At 41.0% G+C, this 23,989-nt stretch overlaps 1 protein-coding gene across 5 annotated transcripts in view; it reads right to left on the reverse strand.

Annotated features, from left to right (window-relative positions):
• Positions 1-1,990: 1,990 nt before the first annotated feature.
• RB195_021091 (uncharacterized protein) overlaps positions 1,991-23,989 on the reverse strand; it is a gene marked incomplete at both ends in the record, with an annotated part of 28,270 nt that continues 6,271 nt past the window's right edge. For 2 of the 5 annotated variants that reach the window (XM_064207652.1, XM_064207651.1), the window contains 2 exons: positions 23,070-23,149; positions 23,745-23,791. In XM_064207652.1, coding sequence (XP_064063531.1) covers positions 23,070-23,149; positions 23,745-23,791 — 127 coding nt within the window. Of the gene's footprint in view, positions 2,155-5,298; positions 5,394-5,456; positions 5,597-5,652; positions 5,788-5,842; positions 5,947-6,008; positions 6,112-6,174; positions 6,274-7,125; positions 7,221-7,276; positions 7,365-7,423; positions 7,553-9,742; positions 9,897-9,966; positions 10,158-17,141; positions 17,292-18,475; positions 18,639-20,917; positions 21,481-23,069; positions 23,150-23,744; positions 23,792-23,989 lie in introns of those variants that run through there. The other 3 variants (XM_064207650.1, XM_064207649.1, XM_013449401.2) reach the window with 3 other exon arrangements.

The following is a 23,989-nucleotide window of genomic DNA, read 5'->3' on the forward strand; positions in this document are numbered from 1 at the left end:
ATCGATTAATGGGATTGCATGTGATCTGGCACATAAACACCAGTAGGATCGATTAACGTGGTCAAAATGACATGTGCGTCTGTTCAAGTGTTATTTTAAGTCGGAGCGTTTCTAATAGCTCCTGATTTTACCGTGTTTAAGCTGCATAGCTTTGTGACTTATCTATGTCCTGTTGGATCCTTTAACGTTGATCAATTTTCTTATGTTCCTCCTGAAACTGATCAGATGAGAGCAAAAGAATCATCCTGCCCATGATTTTTATAGCTATGTTATCTGTACACGTAACCTTCGTGCACACAGCTAAGAGAAAATTCTGGAATCCACTGAGGAAGTATGAGTAGACAACCAAGTGTTGTGAATTGATTGAAAACACTTTTTTTTTAAATCAGTAAGCCATATTTTCCGTTTATTTTTTATTCATGAGCTGTATAGTACTCTCATCCATGAAATTAACTGTGTGTCGATGTGATGCGCTGGAAAGAGGCAACCACTGTTGTCCCAATCTATGGAACGATAATCGGTAAGATAATGAAGAAAGAAACTACGACTACACTGTGAATTGATCTTAACCATGTGCAGCTAAAAGAAAGAAGGACGAAAAGCTATTAGAAAAAAAGCTCAGAAGACCTCGGTGGAGACATCGATGTCTCCGTCTACTGATTATCGTCGGATCAGTTTGTGATTGTAATATCCGTGCTCGCACCCACAATTCGCAACAAGATTCGCTGGTACACTGACCAGTGACAAGTGCGTACAACCAGCCGCACCACATCTGGTACAATACGCCTCTGAGCGGCGGTGGCGACGAAAAAGCCGAAAAGTCATAAAGGTCTCATAAAAAACCCCGTAGGCATACTATTGAAAAAAATAAACACTTGTCGGTTTCTCTCCACTTGTTTTCGCGCGGTGCCCTATGTCAGTTATTTAGTTCACATTCTCGAGTTTTTTTTTTCATTTACAAATGCTGTATTGAACGAGTGCGCAAATTCTTTTACTAAAACATGACAGTTTGAAAGGATTTTGTACTCATCTGCTAGTATTACATCGAGCATAGGGTCACTTCTTGTGCAGCTTTGTGAACCATTCATTCCGAACATCTTGGCGTATTCCTGCCCCTGTACACTTCAACAGCATTTGAAACGTGTTAAAGTTTGATCTTGGACGTTAGCTTGAGATTTGTAAACAACTTGTAGGATACAATCAGAAACAGCTAGGATAAGCAGCATAGCTTACATGGATGAGATGAGAATGTTGCACTATGACATTGAATTCCTCCGAAGACTTCCTTAGGAGTTTACAAAAGCATACCCTACCCATTTTCACTTCTTGTATTAGCCATGTGCATAGAAGTTGATACTGAAAATGAAACGCTAACACATGACAGAAAAATACGAGCAGACTTTATTATTAGTAAATGACGTCTTTAAAAATAAGAATGAAACCCGAAGATCGAAACACCGAGATTGTCGTACAAGTGCAACTTGGATTAAATATGAAAGATTTAGCATCAAAAATGAAACAACTTGAATGATTATCTTGTAGTAAAGTAAGATATGTTTTCCATAAGATTCATGAAGGACAAATGAGTGTTCTATCAGCGGATTTTGACATGAACGCGGTAAAACGCAAAAGTACTACTCCAATTATAAATGTAAAAATATGGTCCAAAGAAAGCTCTGCAAAGAATAACTACAAGCCTATAATATTTGCTAAGTTGGTGGGAACAAATCACTTTTGTGCTCACTACATCTTTTCAGTAAACTACCACGTGACTTATTCGTTGCAAATCAAAACCCGTTAAACAGATGATTATTTTCGCATGAGGACAAATGTTTGGGTATTTATGCGATATCACAGTGGCATGAAGTTCAGAGGCTGTCCAAAGTCCTCAAACTGGAAACTTCCATTGGACTAAACAACAGCTAACTGTAGGAGTAAAAGGGTAATCCTACCCAGTTAATATAGGTATCACTAGGATTAATAGGATCTACTACGTAGGAAAGGCACCGATAAATCCTTCAAGAGTAGGCGTGAGGCACGGATCGAGTAGCACTTCCTCAGGTCGAACGCGTTCTTCTGGATCTGCGGCCCAACACCGTTGCATTAATTCGTAAATGGGTGCTGGACATGATTTCGGTTTTGGTGGTCGCATTCCTGAATTTTAAGACAAAACTATATAAGAAAATAAAGATAATAACAATAATTACAACAACACAATAAAGATAATAAGATAATAATAAAGGCAAGTTGCCATAAGAGAACGGAAAGAACCGTTTCTCAGGGATTGAGCAAAGCAAAATCAAACAGAAAGAGGGAGGAAGTGAATATTCTTTCTTCAATAACAATAGCAGAATGTTAACGAGAATAGAGGACGTAAGATCAACTCTGCAACGTAGCAACGTAGGAACGAACGAATTAACGGCATCCACGACGATTATGAAGAGCAGTGGATAGAAGACTGAGCTCTGATGCGGACGAAATCGAGAACTCCGCCGACGTTCCACTTTCATTCGTGCCTGAATTCTTCAAGACTTGACTTACTTTGATTCAATCGGCGGACTGATATTATCGCTTGAAGCGAATGGCCCATCTTTGCTAAAACGTGTCATCCTTGAACGTAGCTCTGCCCAACCTCCTCGATCTTTAGCAATAGTTTGAACAGAATCAATCCATTCATGGCTATTCCATATCTCGCGAAATCTTGTATCTCGCCTGAACTGCCTTTCTACGCCGAGCGTCCTCAGGTCCTCTCTCACCACCTCACTTTAGAACAATTGGTTCTGCCCCGGCGGCCTCTTGCAACTTGAATCCGGGAGGATCCTAAGAGCACGTTGAAGAAGGCGGTCAGCTGGTCTCCCTTTAATGTGACCGAAGAAGCGAAAAGGATTTTCTGTAGTTACTTTCGACGGCGGGGTCAGATGTTAATACGTTCTAATGTTCATCGGCCGGTACAGCACATCCGCTTTTGCAGAAAAATCTTCATTGTGGCATACCCCAGGCCAAAAGTAGCCAAGCAGCTGTCTAAGCAGCAAACCACTCCATCACCGTAGACGGCTTCGATCTCCGATTCATGCACGAGGCTTCGATCCGTACATCGTGATAGGGCGAATAGCGGATAGGTAGACTCGCAGTTTAAGCGAGCGATGGGAGTTTAACCCCAAACACTCTGCCAAGGAGTTGAATCCAGAACAGACCTTAGCGCATCTATGCTGTACATAACTCTCACCTCTGCCGTTGTTCTTCAGCATACAGTCTAGGTACCAGAACTCGTATACGAGTTCAAAAGGCTCCTCGTCGAAGGTCTCGAGGAGAGCCTCATCTGCTTGCACTTAACGGAGAGCAGGCGTAACCAATAGGCTGAGGCTAGCTTCGATATAAGGTCGATATCATGTTGTTTGTTGAATTTTCGTGCTACCACGAATATAGCAATATCGTCAGCGTCAGCGTATTCGAGATCGGTCAAGGGGCGTGTTCATGGTGCTAGGATGATATCGGTAAGATACTGATCTGCTGTTCTTCGCATGATGTCGTAGATAGCGAAATTGAACAGGAAGGGTCCTGCCATTCATTGACTCTTGTCTTACTCCAGCTACCACTTCAAACGATGTCGTACATTCGGCTGGTATTCGAACCCCAGCAGTTGTTCCCTGTTTCATGTTATCAAGTAAACGAACAAACTTTTCTGGTACTCCATAGGCATAATGCGCGCTGAGAAAAGTGCTTTTTGACGAGGAGAGTCGATCGCTGCTTCAAAGTCCACAAAAGCTACTGCATTGGCTTCGAATACCGCTGCCACATCTCTGTCACTCTCGTGAACACTTGGTCAATCGTAGATCGACGTAAGCCGGCTCTGTTTCTTCGCAATGTTTGGTAGGTTGGTTCGCTCCAAGACCATAAACAAAACTCACAGATTGAGATTCTTCGATAGTTTCTTGGATGGATTACTGATGATGATGATTACTTCTTGTGGAGTGGAATAATGGTGGCGTGTCTCTACGAGTCAGGTGTCCTATGTTGAACCTCTATTGAACGGATGATCTTCGCCATTCAGAATCCTACGGAGGAATAGAAACCAGCATTTCCGCTCTAATTCCACCGTCTCCTCCAGACTTTTTTCCTTCATTTTCTGGACACAAATCAGAACCTACAATTCGGTCGGTCGATGGTTCCTCGCTGACCGCGGTGTACATCAATCGATGGCATGTTCAGGGACTGATGAAGGTTGTCGGTTCAGCAAGATACTGAGCTACTCCCTTCAAATAGGAAGGGTTGTCTCACCAACACCGACTTCACTGGGAGTGTTGAAGACGGACGAACATCCCTTCGTTTAACTGCTGTTCTGTCTCAGTAGACGTTTCTCTCGAGTTCTTGCTCCCTTTGCCTTCTAAACTCCTTCGCTCTTGCAGTTCATTCGTTGTCTCGATGGTGTTGTACCCAACGACGCAGCTTCCTTCTCAGACGCTTTTCCTAATTGAAATAATCAGAACTGCGAGCAGCACATACAGAATTATATGCGAATCTTGTCTCTGCAGATACAAAAACAAAGACCTGCCTTAGAACAAGTAGCGTTTCTGGATGCACTTTGCAAAGAAGTCTGCATCGCAAAGCTCCTACCTGGTCCAAACTTCAACATAAACACATACTCGTTGGCGAAATTTCTTTCTGGGCCTTTCGTCATTCAGGTCTGCCGTGCCAATCAATCGAGGAGGAACTCCTCGGTTTCTTTCGTGGAACCGTATCAGAAGAACCTGACGCTGATCAGAGTTGAATACGACATCCCAAACAGCCCTAGACTTTCGGATACCAGACTAAGGAATGTTCTTCGCCAGAACAAGTTAAGTTTGAGAGTTTTCATCTTTTGCTTGTGCTGTTTTTCGAGCGTAAATAATGGTGACCCCTGCCACGTAAGCTGATGGCGGCGATGATTCAATTGAATATGTAAGCGATGATGAGACTGGCGACGATGATTCAATTGGATATGTAAGCGGTGACGAGACCTGTCTGTTGTCGAGACCATAAGTCAACCAGACGGTAACCGGTATCCGACATGTGTTTCACAAGGTTGTACCAAGTACCTAGCGCATCGAATTGTTCTTCAAGTCACATCTTCGTCTTCAGACATGCTCTATAAAAATACGAAGAACGAAGAGAAGTGAATGTCAACAAACAGAAGTGATTCGCATAATACCAATAGAAAAAAAATGAACAAATTTTCAGCTGTTTCTCCATAGTTTTAGAGTTTGTTCTAGCTTGTAAATGTAGGTACAATTTACTCATTTAAATAGATGGTACGCAGACCTGCCATGGCGTAGGAGACCATCTCAAAGTTATTCAACTCTGCAAAAGGTATTTCACCATAGCTGAATACTTCCCACATTGTGACCCCCAAAGCCCTGGAAGAGTGCTTTTAAATTTGACAGATGCAGTTAAGCATTAGAAAACTTGCTTCCACCTACCACACATCGCTACTAGTACTAAATCTGTGGTCGTTGATCGCTTCTGGTGGAAGCCAGCGAACCGGCAATAGGCAGTGGTTTTGCATCCTGTAATAGTCAGCCTGCCCATATAACCGCCTGGACATCCCAAAGTCAGAGATCTGAATATTTATATCTACTTATCATTTTGTTAGCAAAATACGTGAACTGTAACTACCTTAACAGTAATTGGAGGCCTTTGAGATGGTAAACAACAACGTAAGTCGCTTTCGCCGCCTACTAAGCAGTTTCGTGCTGCTAAGTCCCGATGGACGATCTGTTGTGTACTTAAGTAACACAATCCGGAAACTATCTGAAAGTAATTGCTGCACAGTAACAAGTATTCGATGAGACAAATCAAAATCAACCTGTCGTACAATGAGCCTGAGCTCATCTTCTACCAGTGCTGGCGGGAACTGAGAGTAACTGGAGGAAGTTGGGGCTCGTGCTCGAAGATATGACCGCAGATCACCTTCAGTACATCGAAGGAGTCAACGATTAAAGGGAAGTGATCCGTTAAGAGGCAGAGCAAACCTAGATTCATCCGTTCGAAGACTAACAGCAGGCGAGGACCGTCTCTTGTCATTCCATAAAGTCGCACGATGTTCGGATGCTCAAGTCGAGAGAGAACTACGGCCTTAATTTTGGAGCTCCCAATATACGTAGCGGCAATAAAAGCGTAAGCAAAATATTAAGACACCTCTTTCTCTACATCTTCGTCTGCTTCAATTGTTTTGATGGCAACTGAACGTTCACCGGTTTTATCCCATGATCCGCAATACACTTCGCCGAATGCACCCTATAAATGTACTCCGAACGGCATCAGAACGATGAAGAGCGCTATAAGTCTGGTCCGTGCTCGAGGAGACATTTCTGGGTAACGGAACGGCCAAAAAAAAGCATTTCATCTGAACGTTTCAACGCAAAGTTACTTTAAAACTGTTTTCTCGTTAAAGTCCATGAACAGAAGGAATTCGAGAACTTAAAAAATGGCATAGCATGTGGGTACTAAAATATCATGCAAAAGTGTTCTGCAGGAAAGACGCCACTGAAGTATTACATTTTTTCCTGAAAAAGTGCGTTTTTGATGCGTAGCTTCATGCGTCGTTTCCAGCTTCTCGAACAGTCATGACTGTGTTACAAATACAGACAGCCGGATAATGAAATACGACCCTTTTATTGAAGCTGTGAAACTAAACTTATGCAATGAAATTAATGCGCAATTGTCTCCATGCTTATATGATGATTTCATGAGCTTTCAAAGTTTTCTGACAAGTTTGAACTTGTGAAATAAAATCACGAAGATGTGTTCTTTGGGTAGCATCACATATTAAAACAACGATATCGCGTGCATGCATAAATTCTTGAGAACAGTGAAGAAAACAGAAACTTGAACTTTCCACTGGTATATAACAATACGAATATTCGATGTTTGCTAACAGAACCACAATTTTTTTTGAGCTGCGGAAGTGAAAAGATGTTGTTTATCTCAAAACAACCTAACGGCTTATTCTCGACAATTTTGAAAGCCAGACAACATCGACAATACCGATCACTTTTTTTCTGATACGCACGCGAAGTTCAGTTTGCAAGTGTGCGGTCCTTTACCAAAAGCGTGTAGTTGTAATTAATTATTATTAGTTGCACCCACCTTCCCGATACGTTCATGTATTTGAATTGTTCCTAAGTCAATAAATGGTATCAACTGTCCAGAATAGTCAGACGATGATAATGAGGAGCGTTCTTCTAAAAGCCCTCAAATTAGCTCATTTCTTGACATCTGAAATATTACTTGATCTTACCTAATCTCAGCAGAGTTTCCTCCGTAACACGGCTAGTTCGACGTGACTCAACGCGATCTTGCATTGCTTGTTTTCGCATCAGGATTACCTGCACTATTGATAAAGGCTTCATTTGTATTGCTTAGAAAATCCTCAAAATTATTTCACCTTTGCTCGACAATTCTGCATCATTTTAAGCCGTAACAGAAACATCAGCAGCAACGGGGTAAGCAAAAATATTATTATAAGTGGCAGTGCCATCGACCATGGAACAGAGGAGTTAGCACCGGCATTTGACTAAAAATGGTGTAAGTTGCTGGTCCAAAATTTTTTAGTTTTCTAAAAATGTATTTGGGCTACGTAACACAAGGACAGTCGGATGATAGGTTCACAATCGTGACTCTGACGGAAATCACGACACATCTTATCGAGAGGGACACCTAAGGTACAATTCAACCGCCTCTAAAGCTAACATGAGGGGAAGTAATTGATGCCAAGTTCTCTGCAGCAGTAGACTGCTTTTGTGAAATACGTACTTTGCGATTATCACAACAGGAAAGGGATACAGCCTACAAAGGCATAAATCAGGTAGAATGCTAGTAAGTTTACTCGATAAAGTAACTCTTTACACCTATATGAGTAATAATCAGTAAAGAAGTTCCCGTTGCGACGCTTGCGAACTATGCCACAAATTCTATGAGTGAAAGAAGTAAAAAGTCGAAAATTTCTGCGTACGCCGCCTATAAGATAACTTCTAGCAAACGAAAGGAAATTAAACATTCATCTTTGTTGTTGCTGCCACACTCTTCAGCGAAGGAATTTTCTAGAATAACGTAACAATCCACTTGAAATAAAAACTACTGTTAATATGTAAAGCCTAGAACTGAAGTAGTCTACCGGAAGAAAATAAAAAATTCAAATCCGCCTGTTTTTTCCGCTATAAGTCATTCCATATTACTTTTTGTCCTTAGTTCTGGACGTCATTTGACTTGTTAAAACGAAATCTATCAGACTGGTACTTCATGACTCCGATGCACCTATTATGTTCCGAACATGATGGAAATACCCCTTTTCGGAACTTGGGAGGATTGGATCTGGTAGTCAAAATGGGATTCGCCTATAAAATCAACAACTGAAGTACTAGTTCTGGATCTAAATCACTGCTAGTTTATTCGTAATAATTTTGCGGCGGGTGTGGTGTAGCGGTTAGAGGTTCCGCTTCCTGCACGATCGATCGGAGGTTCGAATCCGCCCTAGTGCTCACCAAGCCTTTCATCCCTCCGGAGTCGATAAATTGGTACCAGACTTGTCTGGGAGGATAAAAGCACTGACTTGACACATCGGCTAGCCACCGCAAGTCATTGTATACGCCAGATACACGTTCGTAAACCTCAAACGATTCTGAATTGAAGTGAACGTGGGGGCGCATCCCAAGCGGATTGATTAACGCCAGAAACTTTATCCTTTATTAATTTTGCGGTCAACCTAATTCTGGCACGCATAAAATTTTCAAAAATTGATCATCAAGAAGAAAGGAAAAAAAGTTACTTAACAGGCATTTTATTTTCCCCTGTACTTATTCTTGAATTCAAAATCCTGAAGTTCAAATTACTGCAGCGATCGTCAGACCTGTGGCCTGATCTGGTTTCAGGACCAGGGGGTTGAAGTGAGACCTGGATAATACTTTGCCAAAGAAAAAAGCTTGTAGATCAAGTATATGTAAATCAGTATGAAACATTTCCATCTCTGCTGCATTAGAACTAACGAAAGTACATGACACCTTCCATGGTAATCGTTCAGGAATAGCTTAATTCTAACGTTATCGGCGGAAAAGTAAGAAGAATTTTGGATTGGAGGAGGCAAAAATTCGAGTCTACTCTGCTATTTATTCCTCTGGCGATGTTGTATGAAGCACCAAACATTTCCTAATAACCTCTGCTTTACGAATACGTGACTGTAGTTTCACTTTTGTACCAGTTCATTCGCGTCAAATCAGTACGCGCCGGATAACCTCGATAGATTACTCTGGCTACTGTAGGAGTGCGAATTTTGCACCTCAAACAAATTTATCACAATCTATGCTTTTATCAAGATTATCAAGATTTTAAAAACATATTGAAAACGAATATTCAAGCTCTTTGTACGGCGAATTTCATGAAAATAAATGAGAGACCGCATATTTTTCGTTTTCCCTCAAAGAAGTAGTGCGCTTGCTGTGAGTTGCAAAGTAAACGGTTAAACAGATAAGAAAACTTCATCAGTTTCCATTTGGCAAGCATAAAACTCTGTAAGTGCTCCAATCAAAAAAGAAGTGTCTGTCAAAGTTCACATTTTTTGAAAAGAGTGTTCAGCTGTGCATAAAAAATATCAGAGATTACATTTTACACATGTCACAAGAAGGTACTTGAGTTTGTTTAAGGAATAGAAACTATGTAATTCGCCCAAATAGTTACTTAGGATCTAAGTATGAATAGAAAAGTTGCTTACATGGTTTCCAATGTGTTCAATATAATTGTGGAGTCGGAAGCAGTTAACTGTAGAGCAAATCTCGAACGAATAATTCCCGGCTGGATGATCGACTGGACATGTCGAACAAGCGAGAGCAAACACTGAGAACACTCGTCGATAGAAAAGAGATTGTCTGAAAGGTCAGATTTACTCTAATGGAGATTTTCTTAATCTAGTGAAACCCTAACATGAAACCAATCTACCCTTCATCTGGTCGCACAACGAGTCCATCGAAAAATGTGACCGCATTATCTTCGGACAAATTCCGTGTTTCAGTCTCACCACTTCTTCCAATGGTGAGATTAATTGATGAAATTGGCCATCCAGACACTATTACCAAGAGGGAATCATCTCGTTCTTCTAGACGAGCACGAACCGGGACACGTACACGGAGCTAAAATGTAGGACGTTCGTAATGTGACTTTTTCTCGTATAGATGAAATTAAAACACAATTTATAAGCAAATTTTGCAGCAAAAAAAATCGATTACTGAAAAGGAACTATGTTTGAAAGCATGTATATAGTTATGAAGAAAACAATGTACACTTGTGTATGACTATAAAAGTAGTAACACAGGATAACACAGGATATCTAGTACTTTTGAAAGAGTTGTTACACTGTCATTTGATGAAACCCAACGTTGAAATATTTCTTCTCTTAAAAGAGACTAGGAAGTACTGACTGAATGCGTCAGATTTCGTAATTAGGAAGATAACTGTGCAAGCATCTTCAGTATTCTTTTATCACAATAACAATAGAAAATTTCTAACCTTCCTATTTCTCACCATATTTCTTTCGTTCCTAAATTTGCATGGTATACCGTTGTGCAGGGTTTCTAGTGTCCTACGGGAAGCTTTCTATAGCAAGCAGCAAGCTATGTTAGCAAGTTATTCACTTCTTGACTTTTAGTGAATCGGTCTGATATTTTAAGTCATGCACACATTCCTAATATTCATACTTATTCACTGACACTTATTCATAATAAAGCACTATCGCACAATGTATGAGAAGTCTTAGAAAGATTTCTACTCCTAGTACAGCTTCAAGAAAAAAAGGACCACTCCACACTGTGCTTTTCTTCCGCAATCGGAGAGGCACGGCCACGTTTAAAGTGCAGATGCGTGACAATAACAGGATGATAATGTTGAAAGATTCCACGGGAAGACACAAGGGTGCACGCTGCACAATGTGGGCACAAGAAATGATACGTGCTAACAGTGCTAACCAACAACATTTGTCATAAAATTGCAATGAATCTCAAATTTCTTCGGCTTAGAACAACAAGCCGGTCTTACTTCGAAACAAATCGTTCACATCTTGCACTCTCGTTATTTCTCAATAAGATTTTGCACTCATCTGCTACTATTATATCGAGTCTAGGGTAAAAAAATCATAGAGGGAATATTCGTCTCAGTATCTCCAAACCCATTAATAAACGCAGTGACCGATGACTACGGTAGAGATGCAAATGCAGAATTGTTCCGTTTGAGACCCTATTAATAAATCTGTAAATCCTATTCTCTCGCGTCAGAATCTGATAAGAAAGGTGTTGGAAAAAATGCAAGATATTAGCGCAACGCTGACCTATTTAAAATGGCTCATTCATTCGTCTTGGCATTTCTTGTATGTCATATCGTCCCCTAGCTATAAAATTTCTTGAAATGGAATAGCGCATAATTCCAGCTCCCTCATGCACATTGGATGCATAGAACAACATTAACTATCTCGCGTCCAAGCTGATTAGTAGGATTCAAGAAGGAGGTTTGACGTAGAACTTACAAAAGGTAAGCAGGAAGTTCTTGTCTTAAGTGATAAGAGCATTTTAAGCAAACTGCGCTTCCTCTACCGATCGATAAATAAAGTAAGAATACAGCGAGATACACTGAGGAAAATCCTAAATAGGAGGAGAAAAACTACATAGTAGTTCGCTACTTTTTATGCTCTCATGGTATGTTAATTCGAAATGTACCAAAAGCTTTTCATTTGGTTTTTTTTTCTCAATTCTGTGTTTTGCATCAAACCAACTGATCCGTTTTCACGCAAGTAAATATCTGGTATTTTGACACCAATACCATCACTGGAACGTTATAGACGATGTTGAAGTGAAGGAATTAAACTGCAAATGTTCGGACTTCTCAGTCTTCCAGAAATGTTTGTCACTGCAGATCGTTTTCGCTTGCTAGGTATATGAAAGAGCATTGCAGATGATGAGTAGATAGATGAGCGACGATGTAATAAATAAACAAATTAATAAATATCAACAGGTCCCGTAAGAGCTCGCAACAACGGATGTAGAAGCATGGCAAGGATCATTCCAGAAATCTTCTAAACAAAGTATGAAGGTCAAAGTGGCCTATGTCACTGACATTCTTTTGGTTATAGAGGTTATACAGATATTCTCAAAGGCATCACCCCACGAATCTGGCGTGGTGTGGAAATCGAATCACAGGCGGGGGCGGGGCGCAAAGGTGGTGCGTTCCAATAGAGAAAGTCATAGGAAACAGCGTTCCGGGGCCGTCTGTTTACAGTGATGAAAGGAGAGATGAGCGGAACCACCCATGTATACATGATATACGACCCGACATAGGTATAATCTAACAAAAATCCATACCACGCTTGATGCATGGGGTGATGCCTTTAAGTGTCCCAACTACCACCAACCTTGTACAACAAAACCTATAAGTGTGACAAAACAGACAGTGATCATAGACAACCTCTTCTTAAGTAAAGGTTTACTTCACATATGTTCTGGAAAGCAACACCGTCAGCATTAAAAGCATCGTACCACGAAAATGACGCAGAGTATGGACTGATGGAAAACATAGAGTTCAGAAAGTACATTATGAGTACGTTCGTGGCCCCGATCAATTTCCCTTAATCGTTGTGATAAATGACGTAGGAAACGGCGTTTGTTACTACGAGGTTTCTAAGAACGCACAACCTTTGTGCACGCGTATGCACGTGCAATCGATTGAGAATCAATGAGAATCAATTTTCTTTAACATCCCGTTCAAGAAAAACCAATTAATAGGCTTCTAGAGGAACCGAAGCGTGTGCAAGGGGGTGAGCGTTCTAACGCAGGAAATAAGGCGGTCCCCACGCCAATTTTTCAGGACGACTGGTAGGAATTGTGACTGTTCAGCTCACTCTCATAATCTACACCCTAAATTCTATATTTTGCATCAGGTTTCCATACCACATCAATTTCCTGATACGCTGCTCTATTTCTATTTCTAGGCGCCGACCGGACACGAAAATATAAAATCAATGCAGTCAGGAATAGAAAACGTTGGTCGCCAACTTTCATCAGTAGGATATGGAACATGCATTTTTTTCGAGAGGAGAGGTATTTTGTAGTCTGAGAGCTATGCACTTACATGTAAAAGTGCTCCTATGTATTGAAAAACGTTGACAATTAAACATTATCCACAGGTAGAGCATAGGACCACGAAAACTGCTAGCTTTCTTCCCCATACGTCTCCAGGATTCCGAAAGTGTTAGTCCATTCTGGACAAGTAAGGAGTACTCTGCTCCAAACCACAGATTATCAGCGACTGGAGCGTATTGTGAGGTTGAATCTTACAAACTCCTCGCATGAAGTGTATTTGAGCCTGCTAAACTATATATGGATGCATCTCAGAACGCAACAAAGCCTCATGCGAAATTTGCACTTCTGAGATTGGCATGCAGCCACCAATCAATACTGGGGCACCTTTTTCACAAACAGAGTGCGAGACGAGGCATGCAGGCAATAAACTCGAGTTCTTTATATCATTAACTCAACAATAGCAATTAGGACTCGCTTCTTGATAGAAGCAAATAAAAATCTAGTGGATTATATATATATATATATATATATATATATATCAGCCTGAACTTCAGGCTTTTTTTGCTGTTTGCTCCACTCACCGATCAATGAGAAATAACAGTAGCGACATTTCTCTAAAATTAAAATTGCGTTTTTCTACCAACGCTTTCTTCATTTTTTTTTACCCGGAAATTTAAGCATAGATGAAAGATTTTATGGTTTTCCCTAAGCACGTCAGTTCTATATTTGGAGAACAATCAAACGGACTAAGCACGTTATTATATAGCATGATTATATATATATATATATATATATATATATACGTGGGTGGGTGTAGTGTAGCGCTCAGAGGTTCCGCTACCTACACGATCGAACGGAGGTTCGAATCCGCCCTAGTGCTCACCATGTCTTTCATCCCTCCTCTCCCTCAAGAATGCGCAGAGCAGTTGTTGAAACTTTAGTAGTTTTCCATTCAAATGACAAGATAATCCGGAACAAAAGATTATATCACTGATATAATTAAGCCAAGAATCTCTTACTGCCATTGGAGATGGAATATTTTCTCTCTAAGACAAGTGCGTCTAGTAAACGAGACCTTAATGTTAGGTGCAGTGAAAAGTTCTGAGTATTTTCGCTAGATGTATTTAGTGTATTTATCTGACGACGTAAACATCACATCAGGTCATACTGTACAACGATTTCAAGGTGGCATTACGTGGACAAAAACCGAAACATCGTGGTTCAATCGCGTTGAGCCGCCCCCAAACGATGGACAAGCCTGGATTAACGGCCAACGAGGTTTTCCTGTGTTTGAAGGTACTGGAACAGAATCATCAACTATGAGGTCCTCCCATCGGGTCAAACACTCAATTCGGACCTCTACTGTAAAAAATGTCCAGACTAAAGCAGGGGATCGACGGAAGGCTGCCAGAATTGGACAGTAGGAAGGGTTTGTGTTCCATCAAGACAACGGCACCCCGTACACATCTTTAACGATGCGTCAGAGGCTACGAGAGCTTGGATGGGTGGTTCCAACGCACCCACCGTAAAATCCAGTCCTGGCACCAAGCGACTATCAGCTTTTCAAGCATTTACAAAAGCATCTTCTTGAAGGTACAAAACTAACCTCAAGAAAGGCTTGTGAAAATGAGGTGGTCAACTTTTTTGCCACTAAGGTCGAGGATTTCTTCAATTGCGGAATAAGGAAATTGCCATCAAAATTAGCAAAAATTATCGGACGAAACACCACTTCTTTGAATCTAAATCGGTTACTACTAACTATGTTTATTTCATCGTCGCAATAAAACGAAGAAACGCTCGGAACTGTTTACTTCACCTAATATCTAATGACATTTTTGGTTTTTTGCGGCAAAGACAAGAAATATATTCCAATTCAATCAACTCTTTTTCTATTTCGGAAATATATTTGAAGGAAAGTCAAATGATACAGAAACTTTACTTACGAGTGGCCCTTTCAAGTCTGGAATAACACTATCGAATAGCTTATTATTATTCCAGACTTGAAGGGGCCACTTGTAAGTAAAAAGAGGAGCATAAAAGGATCAAGAAGAGTGAACGAAACAACAGCATAACTGTGTACCTAAGAACCACAAATAAATGTTCACCCTTCTTCTAACGAATGCATAAAAATGTATGGACTGAGCGGAAGAAGATATTGATAAGGAGTACGATTTCATGGTCTAGTGGATTTGGAGGAATACAAGGAGCAAATGAGCATTATTCTCCCCAAATTACACGCAAAGACTTATCACATCACAAATCACAGATATCACAGATCCATCACAAAGCCGAAGTGTTCAGGACGTCTAAGACAAAAGTGGAATTGCAAGAATAATGTAATTTGAACATGAGCTTCTTCAGCACTGTGTTCCAAAATGATAACAAAAGTTCGTTGGTTTTTCTTTGCCCCTATGCTCGGGAACCTTCATACTCTCCAGTTTCTGTTATTTCAATGTGAAAATGTTCGGAAGCAGGAATCACATGCTTTGTGTACGAGAGTTAGGAGCGTACTGCAACCCTTGCTGCCACTAACCATCATTGCAGTTCGCGATGGTCCCACCTCGTTTGCAATTATTTTCTCCGCCGCGCGCGTACGCAAATGCACCGTGAAACATTTTGACTATACAAGGGTGGGACCATGACGAACTGCAGTGACGGGTGGCGGTAGCGAGGATCCTTACACGATCCCAACTTCTACGCTCCACCGCGCGCTTCAACCGCAGCCGTTTCGTACGCAACTGTCCGTAATTCGTGTCGTCTTGATCCAGCTATATAAATTCGACATGTAGCCACGGGCTTCATAACTCTTCCACGAACATGTTAGAAAAGAGGTTATGAGTGTGTCCAGAGCACATACATATATCCTGACAGAGGAGGAATAACGGTGACGTATTCGTACCATAGTACAAATGCCAAAACATAATGAGAAGGTGAAAGAAGTGGAACAAAACACAAACAATTTTACGAGCACCCTTCTAATTTCGGCAGAAAACCTACATGGATTCCCTTATAGGATCTTACTAGTTTCTTTACTCCATTGTATGTTAATGGCAATAGTTTGTACCCAGTATTATGACCAATAAAGTCGAATAGTCTCCTTATCGTCAATGAAGTTCACGAGATTGTTTTTATATGTGTTCTTCTTAATTACCGTAAACAATCGTTTGCCCGGCCACCATCTAAAGTCTGAACTGATCTTCAAAAATTTTTTAAAATAATTTTATCACCACTATCATCTGATTGCTTTCCTGCACCCGCATTCCTTACGGAGTGCGGTGACAAAAACTGTCAGAGAAAATGATTTCCCTGTAAAAAGAACGACACTAAAACCGAGAAAAAAGAACGAGCACGATTAAAAGCTACTCTGAACCTTACGGAAGCCACCATGCAAGGTTCTCTCGCAATTTCTCGCGACACCCTTAAACTTATGAGCGAAGCCCTTCTGAACGTTACGAAGAGCGGCATTATAGAAGTCTTAGAGATCCATCCAGAGAAAAACAGAATATGTGCAAAAGTGGCCAGTCAGATCCGGGATAGACAGAAAAACTTGAAGACACAACACCCTAGGGGGTAGTGTCGGCGACAACCCCACGCACTGAAACCGCAGGACATCAGAGCTGCATTTGACGTCCCTGCCATTTCGCCATTTTCGGACCCACACTACTGTACTCCGAAAAACCTCTGCAATTTTTAGTACCATGTTCTGTAACTTTTTTTGCGATAAGAAGGGGTGCCCTAGTGAGTAGCCCATCCTCGTGTATCCCTGTCAACATTCCTCGTTCCAGTGAACGGTATCGCAGATAAGGAAATAAGCGAATGGCATTGCCATGACAACGCACTGCTTATTTATGTCCGTAGAACATTACGTTAGGCACTAATGAATAATATTCGATAGGGTTACATCTCATATATCAATCAAGCATCTAGTTATCAACTATTCAGGAGGACAACCCCAGATAAGCACTTTGATTCATGTGTTAACTAAATTATCGATGTAAGAATTTCAAATGTCAAGCAATTTACGCGCAAAAGAAGGATGTGGAAGCTCACCACAAGGCAGTGGAGAGAGCAGTTCTGATCCTGGTGGTTAGGAAGTCTTCCTACACAGATCTGACGTAAGCTGCTTGCAGAGATCGTGCCGATCACAGCGATAGTCGGTTTCCCGAGCAATGTGTTCGCGTCTTCCAACACACTAAGGACCTAAGCCGTGTTGTACATCTCCACCCAGGGGAAGTTTCTTTTTTAAAGAAAACAAAAAGGAATTATAACTTACGAACGGAGAGTGCATATTCGTCGAAAATTTCAATACGCACACACTGGATTTGAGGAGATGGAAAGGGTGAAAGAATATATGCATACATATGCTTGATTATCACTAAAAAGGGACGAATCTAAAGGGTGAGTACCCAAAAATATCCCAGTTTGTGGAATCCGGATTGCACCACAAGTTTAACTTGCATCACCAATAACAGAATATTCACATTGAAGATTTCGAATGTACTTGAGTTAATGCCGTAATACACTACCATCATCATTTCCTTCCTTATTATTATTTCCCCTCTTCCCATTAGAGCCGTTTCTAACACTTAATATTCAAAAACGGATCTGATATGAAGGCAAACGTCCCCCGTCTTTAATTGTTCGGAAGAGTTCAATTGTATTACAATTAGCAGTAAATTGGGTACCTTTCAAAGCAATGTTCTACGCATTTTCTTCTTCGTTTGTGTTTTCTTCATCTGACAACGTTTTTGTGAAACCAAATTTTAGCAGATGAATTCCGTTTTCCTGCACTTTTTCAGTGCTAAATAACGTCTGCACCGAATTTCTTCAACGAGGTGATCGCATCGTATATACCACAACGCATGTGTTTTCTCTACCTAATACACTTCCTTTTCCCTTTGGCTGTACCAGTCGAAAGCGCACTCCACTCATCCGATTAAGTTTATTCGATGCCGACTGTATGCCTTACTCCTATGGTGTTCTGCTCGTCAATAACCAAAAAATGCTGCATTCTGATGTCTTGGTGCTTCTTTTGGTTTTTGCTCTGAAGGGCTATCTTAGAGAATTTGCCCCACAATAGCAGCAGAGCGTTTTTCTCTGATTTGCATCATTCCATGTGTATCATAGAACACCAGTACGAATTCCTGCTGGAAATTGGCAAGAAAGCAGGAAGGAGGGAAAGAAAGAAAGAAAGAAAGAAAGAAAGAAAGAAAGAAAAAAAGAAAAAAAGAAAGAAAAAACAACCATACATTTCACATCTGTCTTGTGTAAAACTGATTAGCATTTTCAATTACGATGATGAAGAACAGGAGGAAGAAAAGAAAGAGGAAACAGCAGCAGGACATTCTCAAATACTGCATGAAGTTCATTTCAAAAAAAAAAACCTCAATCGTCGTCATGAGCGGATGGTCGCAGTGCCAGCACACCACTGCAATGGTGCCGAGGTGTTCCTCGGTCACTGGTTCGATCACCAGCTGCAGATGACTCCTGGTGATGTGTTCTGTGAAGTTGTGATCCGAGCGCGACATGTGCCAAGAGAAGTACTTCCTAAATTTGTTATCGACTATTCGAAGCTTCGAAGGGGACAAGAAGAACATCTTAGTTCCACTAGCTTAACTTCCACGATTAGTGTCTATAGGCATTTTCAGAGCTGAAAATTCATTTGTAAATCACAGAATAGAACTGTCTATTTTACTTCTTATGTCCTAGTACAGTAAACAAATCTCGATAAGCGGCAGAGTCAACAACTCCTCACATCTCGAATGATGTTCACAAAGTGGATTGGTCCGTAATTGAGGATGTCAAATATGCTTATGTTACACAACAGCCAAGTGATAAAATTTAAAAAAAAAAACTGTGAAACGAAAGGCCTGGCAAGTCTACTACATTATCTTTGCATATTTATCACCCACCTTTCAGGATATTTGTCCTACTGATTTCTGCCCTGTATGCCGAAGCTAGTAAAGGTGACTTCATCTGATACACAAATGTTTTCTGTCATGCGGGTGCATAACAATATAATCCGAATGCGTCAAAAATTACCGTACCGTTGCAAAAGAACAAAGATGTTTCTATTGTTCTAGAGAGAAAGTACTCAGACTATTAAGAAAAAACCCTTACGGTTGCTGCACTACAGCTACAGGTAGTAAGAAGAGACATCCGCATTCATTTTAGTAGCTGGAATTAGTTAACTAGAATTCAAAAGGTTCGAAAATATTTCTATTCGTGCGAAGTTTCATGTTTAAACGCAGTATACCACGAATCTGACGTGGTGAGGGAATCGCGGGGAAAGCTAGAGATGGGGTTGTAGATTGCGGGATCAGGAGTTCACCCCTCCCTAATCGTGCTAAAAAAAATCGGCGTAGGAACCGCTTCAGTTCCAACGAGGAATGTTAGAACTCTTCTCTGAATAATACGTTCTGCTCCCTCAGCAACATATTCATTGGTTTCACCTGAATAGGCAGTCGAGGAGAACTCACCAGCTTTCGACCTGCGCAACTGGACGCGGCGCGTGTGCAACGGTGGCGCGTTGCAACTGAAATCGTCGTGAAAAACGGAGTCTTTGACGCCGTTTTACAAAGATTAGGGTGAGATGAGCGGAACCACCCCTGATCCCGCAATCTACAACCTCGTATACAGTTTGTCCATCGGAAATCCGTATCACGTCAGATTTGTGAGGTGTTGCCTTTAAGCCATGAATGTGGCAGTAAACAAGCCAAGAATCAATGGCAATGTTTTCTGTTGTATTTTCTACTGAATGAATAAACAGAGAAAACATGAACGCAGTAGGGCAGAGAAAAGTAGTGATTCTACTGACAAGTTGAGCGGAAGGGATCCTAGAACATAGAAATTTCTTACTTGACTTTTCATAGGAGAAAGAACTGAGTAGCTCCGTGTACTTTTGCAGCTGTGGAAAAGTAGAAATACAAAGAAAAAGGAGAATGATGCCAACCAATGCTTGTCTCTTCATCCAATTTGGACTTCTTGATGATTTTACAAACGTGCTTTCAGATTGCAAAAGACGCAGTGATTTCCAACGTTAACGGTTAGAGGGTCGAACAAAGAACCTCGATGGCAACAACGTTCATCCTAATCATACAAATGTGCATCACAGATCTTGTTCCTCAATATTATTTCATCCGGAAATACCAACAAGATTGGATTGAAAGTCCGTGGAGCTGCTCAGAAAGCGTACTCAGCACAGAAACATAAAATAAGGTCCGCTTGATGCGAAACAGATAGTAAGCGTTTTAGTTTCTTTTAAGCCTGATCTCAACATTTTTGAATGATGAAGGAATAATAAACTTCTTCTAGTGTGGATGAGATTTTGGTCACTGGCCTTTAAAAAACCACAAATTTTAGAATAACTATTCTCAATTACGGTTTTGTGGAGCAGCTTGTATAGAATGCACCCCTGTTAGGGATTTTTTTCTTTATTTCTGGAAATTTCGCGAATTACTGCAGATTTCGTCTAATATTCATTCGACGTTCAAAAGGTTCTCCAAATGTGACATTGTAGGCAACAGCGGAAATCATATTATGATAAGAAATATGGATAAATTGACCGATGAATGGTATACAGAAAAATGTTTATAAAGATATGCACATGTCTGCTGCTATTTCTACCCGATATTCTGGACACAAATTTTTCTGTGAAATATTAATACGTAGTGAACAGGTTTCAACAAACAAACGAGAACGTGCCCAACTTAGCCCGATGTAGTTGGGCTTCCTTTAATCTCTGAAAAAGCGCGTAAGGTACATCGCTGAGAAACCATAAATCCAGTACATAAATCCTTTCATAATTAAAAATATAATCAGCAGACCTGTTGGAGAAAACATCCATAGTCGATGCAGAAATATTGACGTCAAGTATAGCGATTTCGCCAGGTGAGCACTCCATAAACGGTAACGCCGATAGTGTTCCCCAAGCACAGTGCGAAAATGAACATCGGTAGCCGTGTGGTAGACTAGGGATGACAGAAAAAGCTGAGTCGGTGTGTGGAGACGTCATCCATTCGTTGGAACAAGTGCAATCCAGAGGACAAGTGGTGAGGTCAACTCGCAGTTTCTGGCCATCAACATACAGACTCTGCCAGTGAAGTTCACTGAGGCTACAATTTGAAAGCACCACAGTGCTGAGGCGGGAGAAATTTTCGAATGCAAAGACAGGTAACGAGTCATTGCATTGAATATCAATAGTCTCGACCGCTGTCGACATGATGGCGTCTGAGGATGGGGTGCACTGGTCCAAATGCAGTGTCCGCCACGTCGATTCGGAGTCGCTGACAAGTTGGAAAGCGTCCAAGTCGGTGCAGGTAATCAGCGATGAATTAGCTTGAACATCACATGACTCTGCTCGGAGAGTGAGTAGCAATATTAAGAGCATGCTACCATGATACAACAGCAGTCACCAACAACGACAGTCCGACAGGTCCTATCAGTCAAATGAGTAAACAACGTCTTCAACAATTTCTGAGGTTGCAGCGAACGAACGACGGAGCACCGCAGCAGCACCAGCCCCTCGAGTTCGGCCGAGCTGAAATCGACGCAGAGGGCGGGGCCTGCCCGGCACTCATTAACCAACAGCCTCCCCTAGGCACACGAATGTCACCCTCCTACACATGGACATATGCGAATGTACGCGCTGATCCAAACACCGATGTATATCGTGACAAATCTCTTCAAGCCCAATGTTTTCGTATCATTTCTCTAAAGTTGAGTTTCTTGCCAAACTTTAGTTTACATGGGTAGATTATAAAGCGCAAAGGCACTGCTTTTATCCATACTCCTAGAAGGATACAAGGAATATGCAGCTGTAAGCGGTCAGAGTGGAGGTGTAATGGATTTTCAAGTATGATAATTAAATCAAGTTGAGATCTAAATGCTGGGTCCCATGTTTCTAATACAAAAAAAGCCTTCAGAACATTTCTTCTTTATTCCAGGTATTAGGTCCCTTATGCATGTGGTTGCAGTTTTCGTGAGTCAAACATTTTCCTGAATGTTTGCACACATATAGATCGAAGTCGTGAGGCTTGTGCGATGGAGATTGCTGTACTTCCTTGTTTAGGACATCACTTCCTAAGGCTGGAACCAACACTGCCCAGCCGTCCATTCGCAAATTCTCAACGACAGAAGTCAAGAAAACGCCAAACCTGGGTTAAAAAACCTGCCCAACTTCACCACTAGGGGGCCACTCACGGCCCCACTCCTGCAACGTACATCCCACAGACAGAATCTTGAGTTGGATTGCGCGATTAAATTTCTGAAACAACATTTTAACCAGGGAACTTTGCAATATGTGGAACAATGCTTTAGTGAGATATGATGAGGAGCGAAGCAAGGATAGGTAAGCGTTCAAAGTTGCCTTAGGCGATTATTACGTTTTTCCTTTGATATCAAACAGAATTGGGTGGAATTTCACCCCGAAGATAATCGACGATGTTGATCGGTAGGATGTGGTAATCCGCGGACGATATCTTCCAGCGACGATTGATTTCACCGATTCTTTGATCTTTCGCTGATCGCGGACGTCGACAAGGTGGTGGAAGGTGGATTTTGGGCAATCATCGGCGTTACTAGTATTGACTTGTTTATTATATGAACGTTGCCTAGAACCAATGTTTGCTCACATACACTGATCACATCATTTACATATGCCAAGACACTTTCGAACTTTCCAGGATAATTCAAAGCCTTCTTTTGTGATTTGGCATTGAAGAAGTGCTGGAGTACGCGTTGCTTTCTCACATTAGTATTTGTGTTTTAATAAAGAATAGTGTCACCAACGCCAGAGGCTGGTGAAGCCAGCAGTTGGCGCTGGCTCTGAAATCATATACATCAATAGACAGATCACTAGACAACTGATTGGTTTGAATTTGTCCAAAATCGGGTCTAAACGATCCATAACCATTTTCTTCTCAGAGAAATCATCGGTGGCATAATTGTGGATTTTCTGAGTAGAGGATAAACATCTGACTATTGAGATCTTTTTGTCTGACGAGAAGACGCCCGTTTTTCCCTGATTTGGTTACAAGTGAGTGAGTCCGTTCTGCCTGCTGTTAAAATTCCAAGCTAGTACATGAACAACGGTTAGAAAATCAACCTAAACGAAGTGTAGCAACAAATTAAATAAGCAAAATGAAACGAGGAATTAAATGGTCTTCTCGAAAGTGTAAGGACAATGTTGCCAACACTCATATTTTACAACAGAAAAAAGAAACAAAGTAACAAAGTCGTGCAAGGTCAATAAACATTGCTAATTCCACTGGCGATTCCTCTCCTTTCTGCCGCTCCTCCTTGCCGGTAGGTGGTTGATCCTCTCCATTTCTCTTCACCTTGATGTACCTTTGGATCGACGTAAATGAAAGTAAAACGTTGCCGCCCATCTTTTCAAGAAATAAACAAACAAGCTGAGGCTAAGAGAACATTTCTCTGCGTAGGAAATAGTCCAACTAACAACGATATAAAGGAACTCATAACCATCTACTAGAAATCATCAGCAATTAGTAAAAGTTTTGGTTTTGTGCAGTAGTTACAACTGTAACAGTTATAAATAAGTTGAAACTGATATCCAAAGGTACTGTATGTCTCGACGATGAACCTCCAGAACAGAAAAATAAATATTTCCTTGTCGTGCATGACTAGGCTTACCTTTTCGATGTGTGCACATTGCTTGCACCATGTAATGGCAGAAATTCCTGTTAATCATCTAATGCTGTGAGGAAATTTGTCTGCCCGGCCAACCTTTCACTCTGAAATTTGCAGTGATTAAGTCAAACTACAGCAGTCCTTTCTATAAAATCAGTTCCACATCCACGAATTTTCATCAACATCCCTATTCGACCTTTCAGTTTAGCTTAAGTAATTAAGCATTTATTCAAGAGAGATCATTATTA

The sequence above is a fragment of the Necator americanus genome, chromosome X (assembly GCF_031761385.1).
Source record: "Necator americanus strain Aroian chromosome X, whole genome shotgun sequence".
Classification (NCBI taxonomy): Eukaryota; Metazoa; Nematoda; class Chromadorea; order Rhabditida; family Ancylostomatidae; genus Necator; species Necator americanus.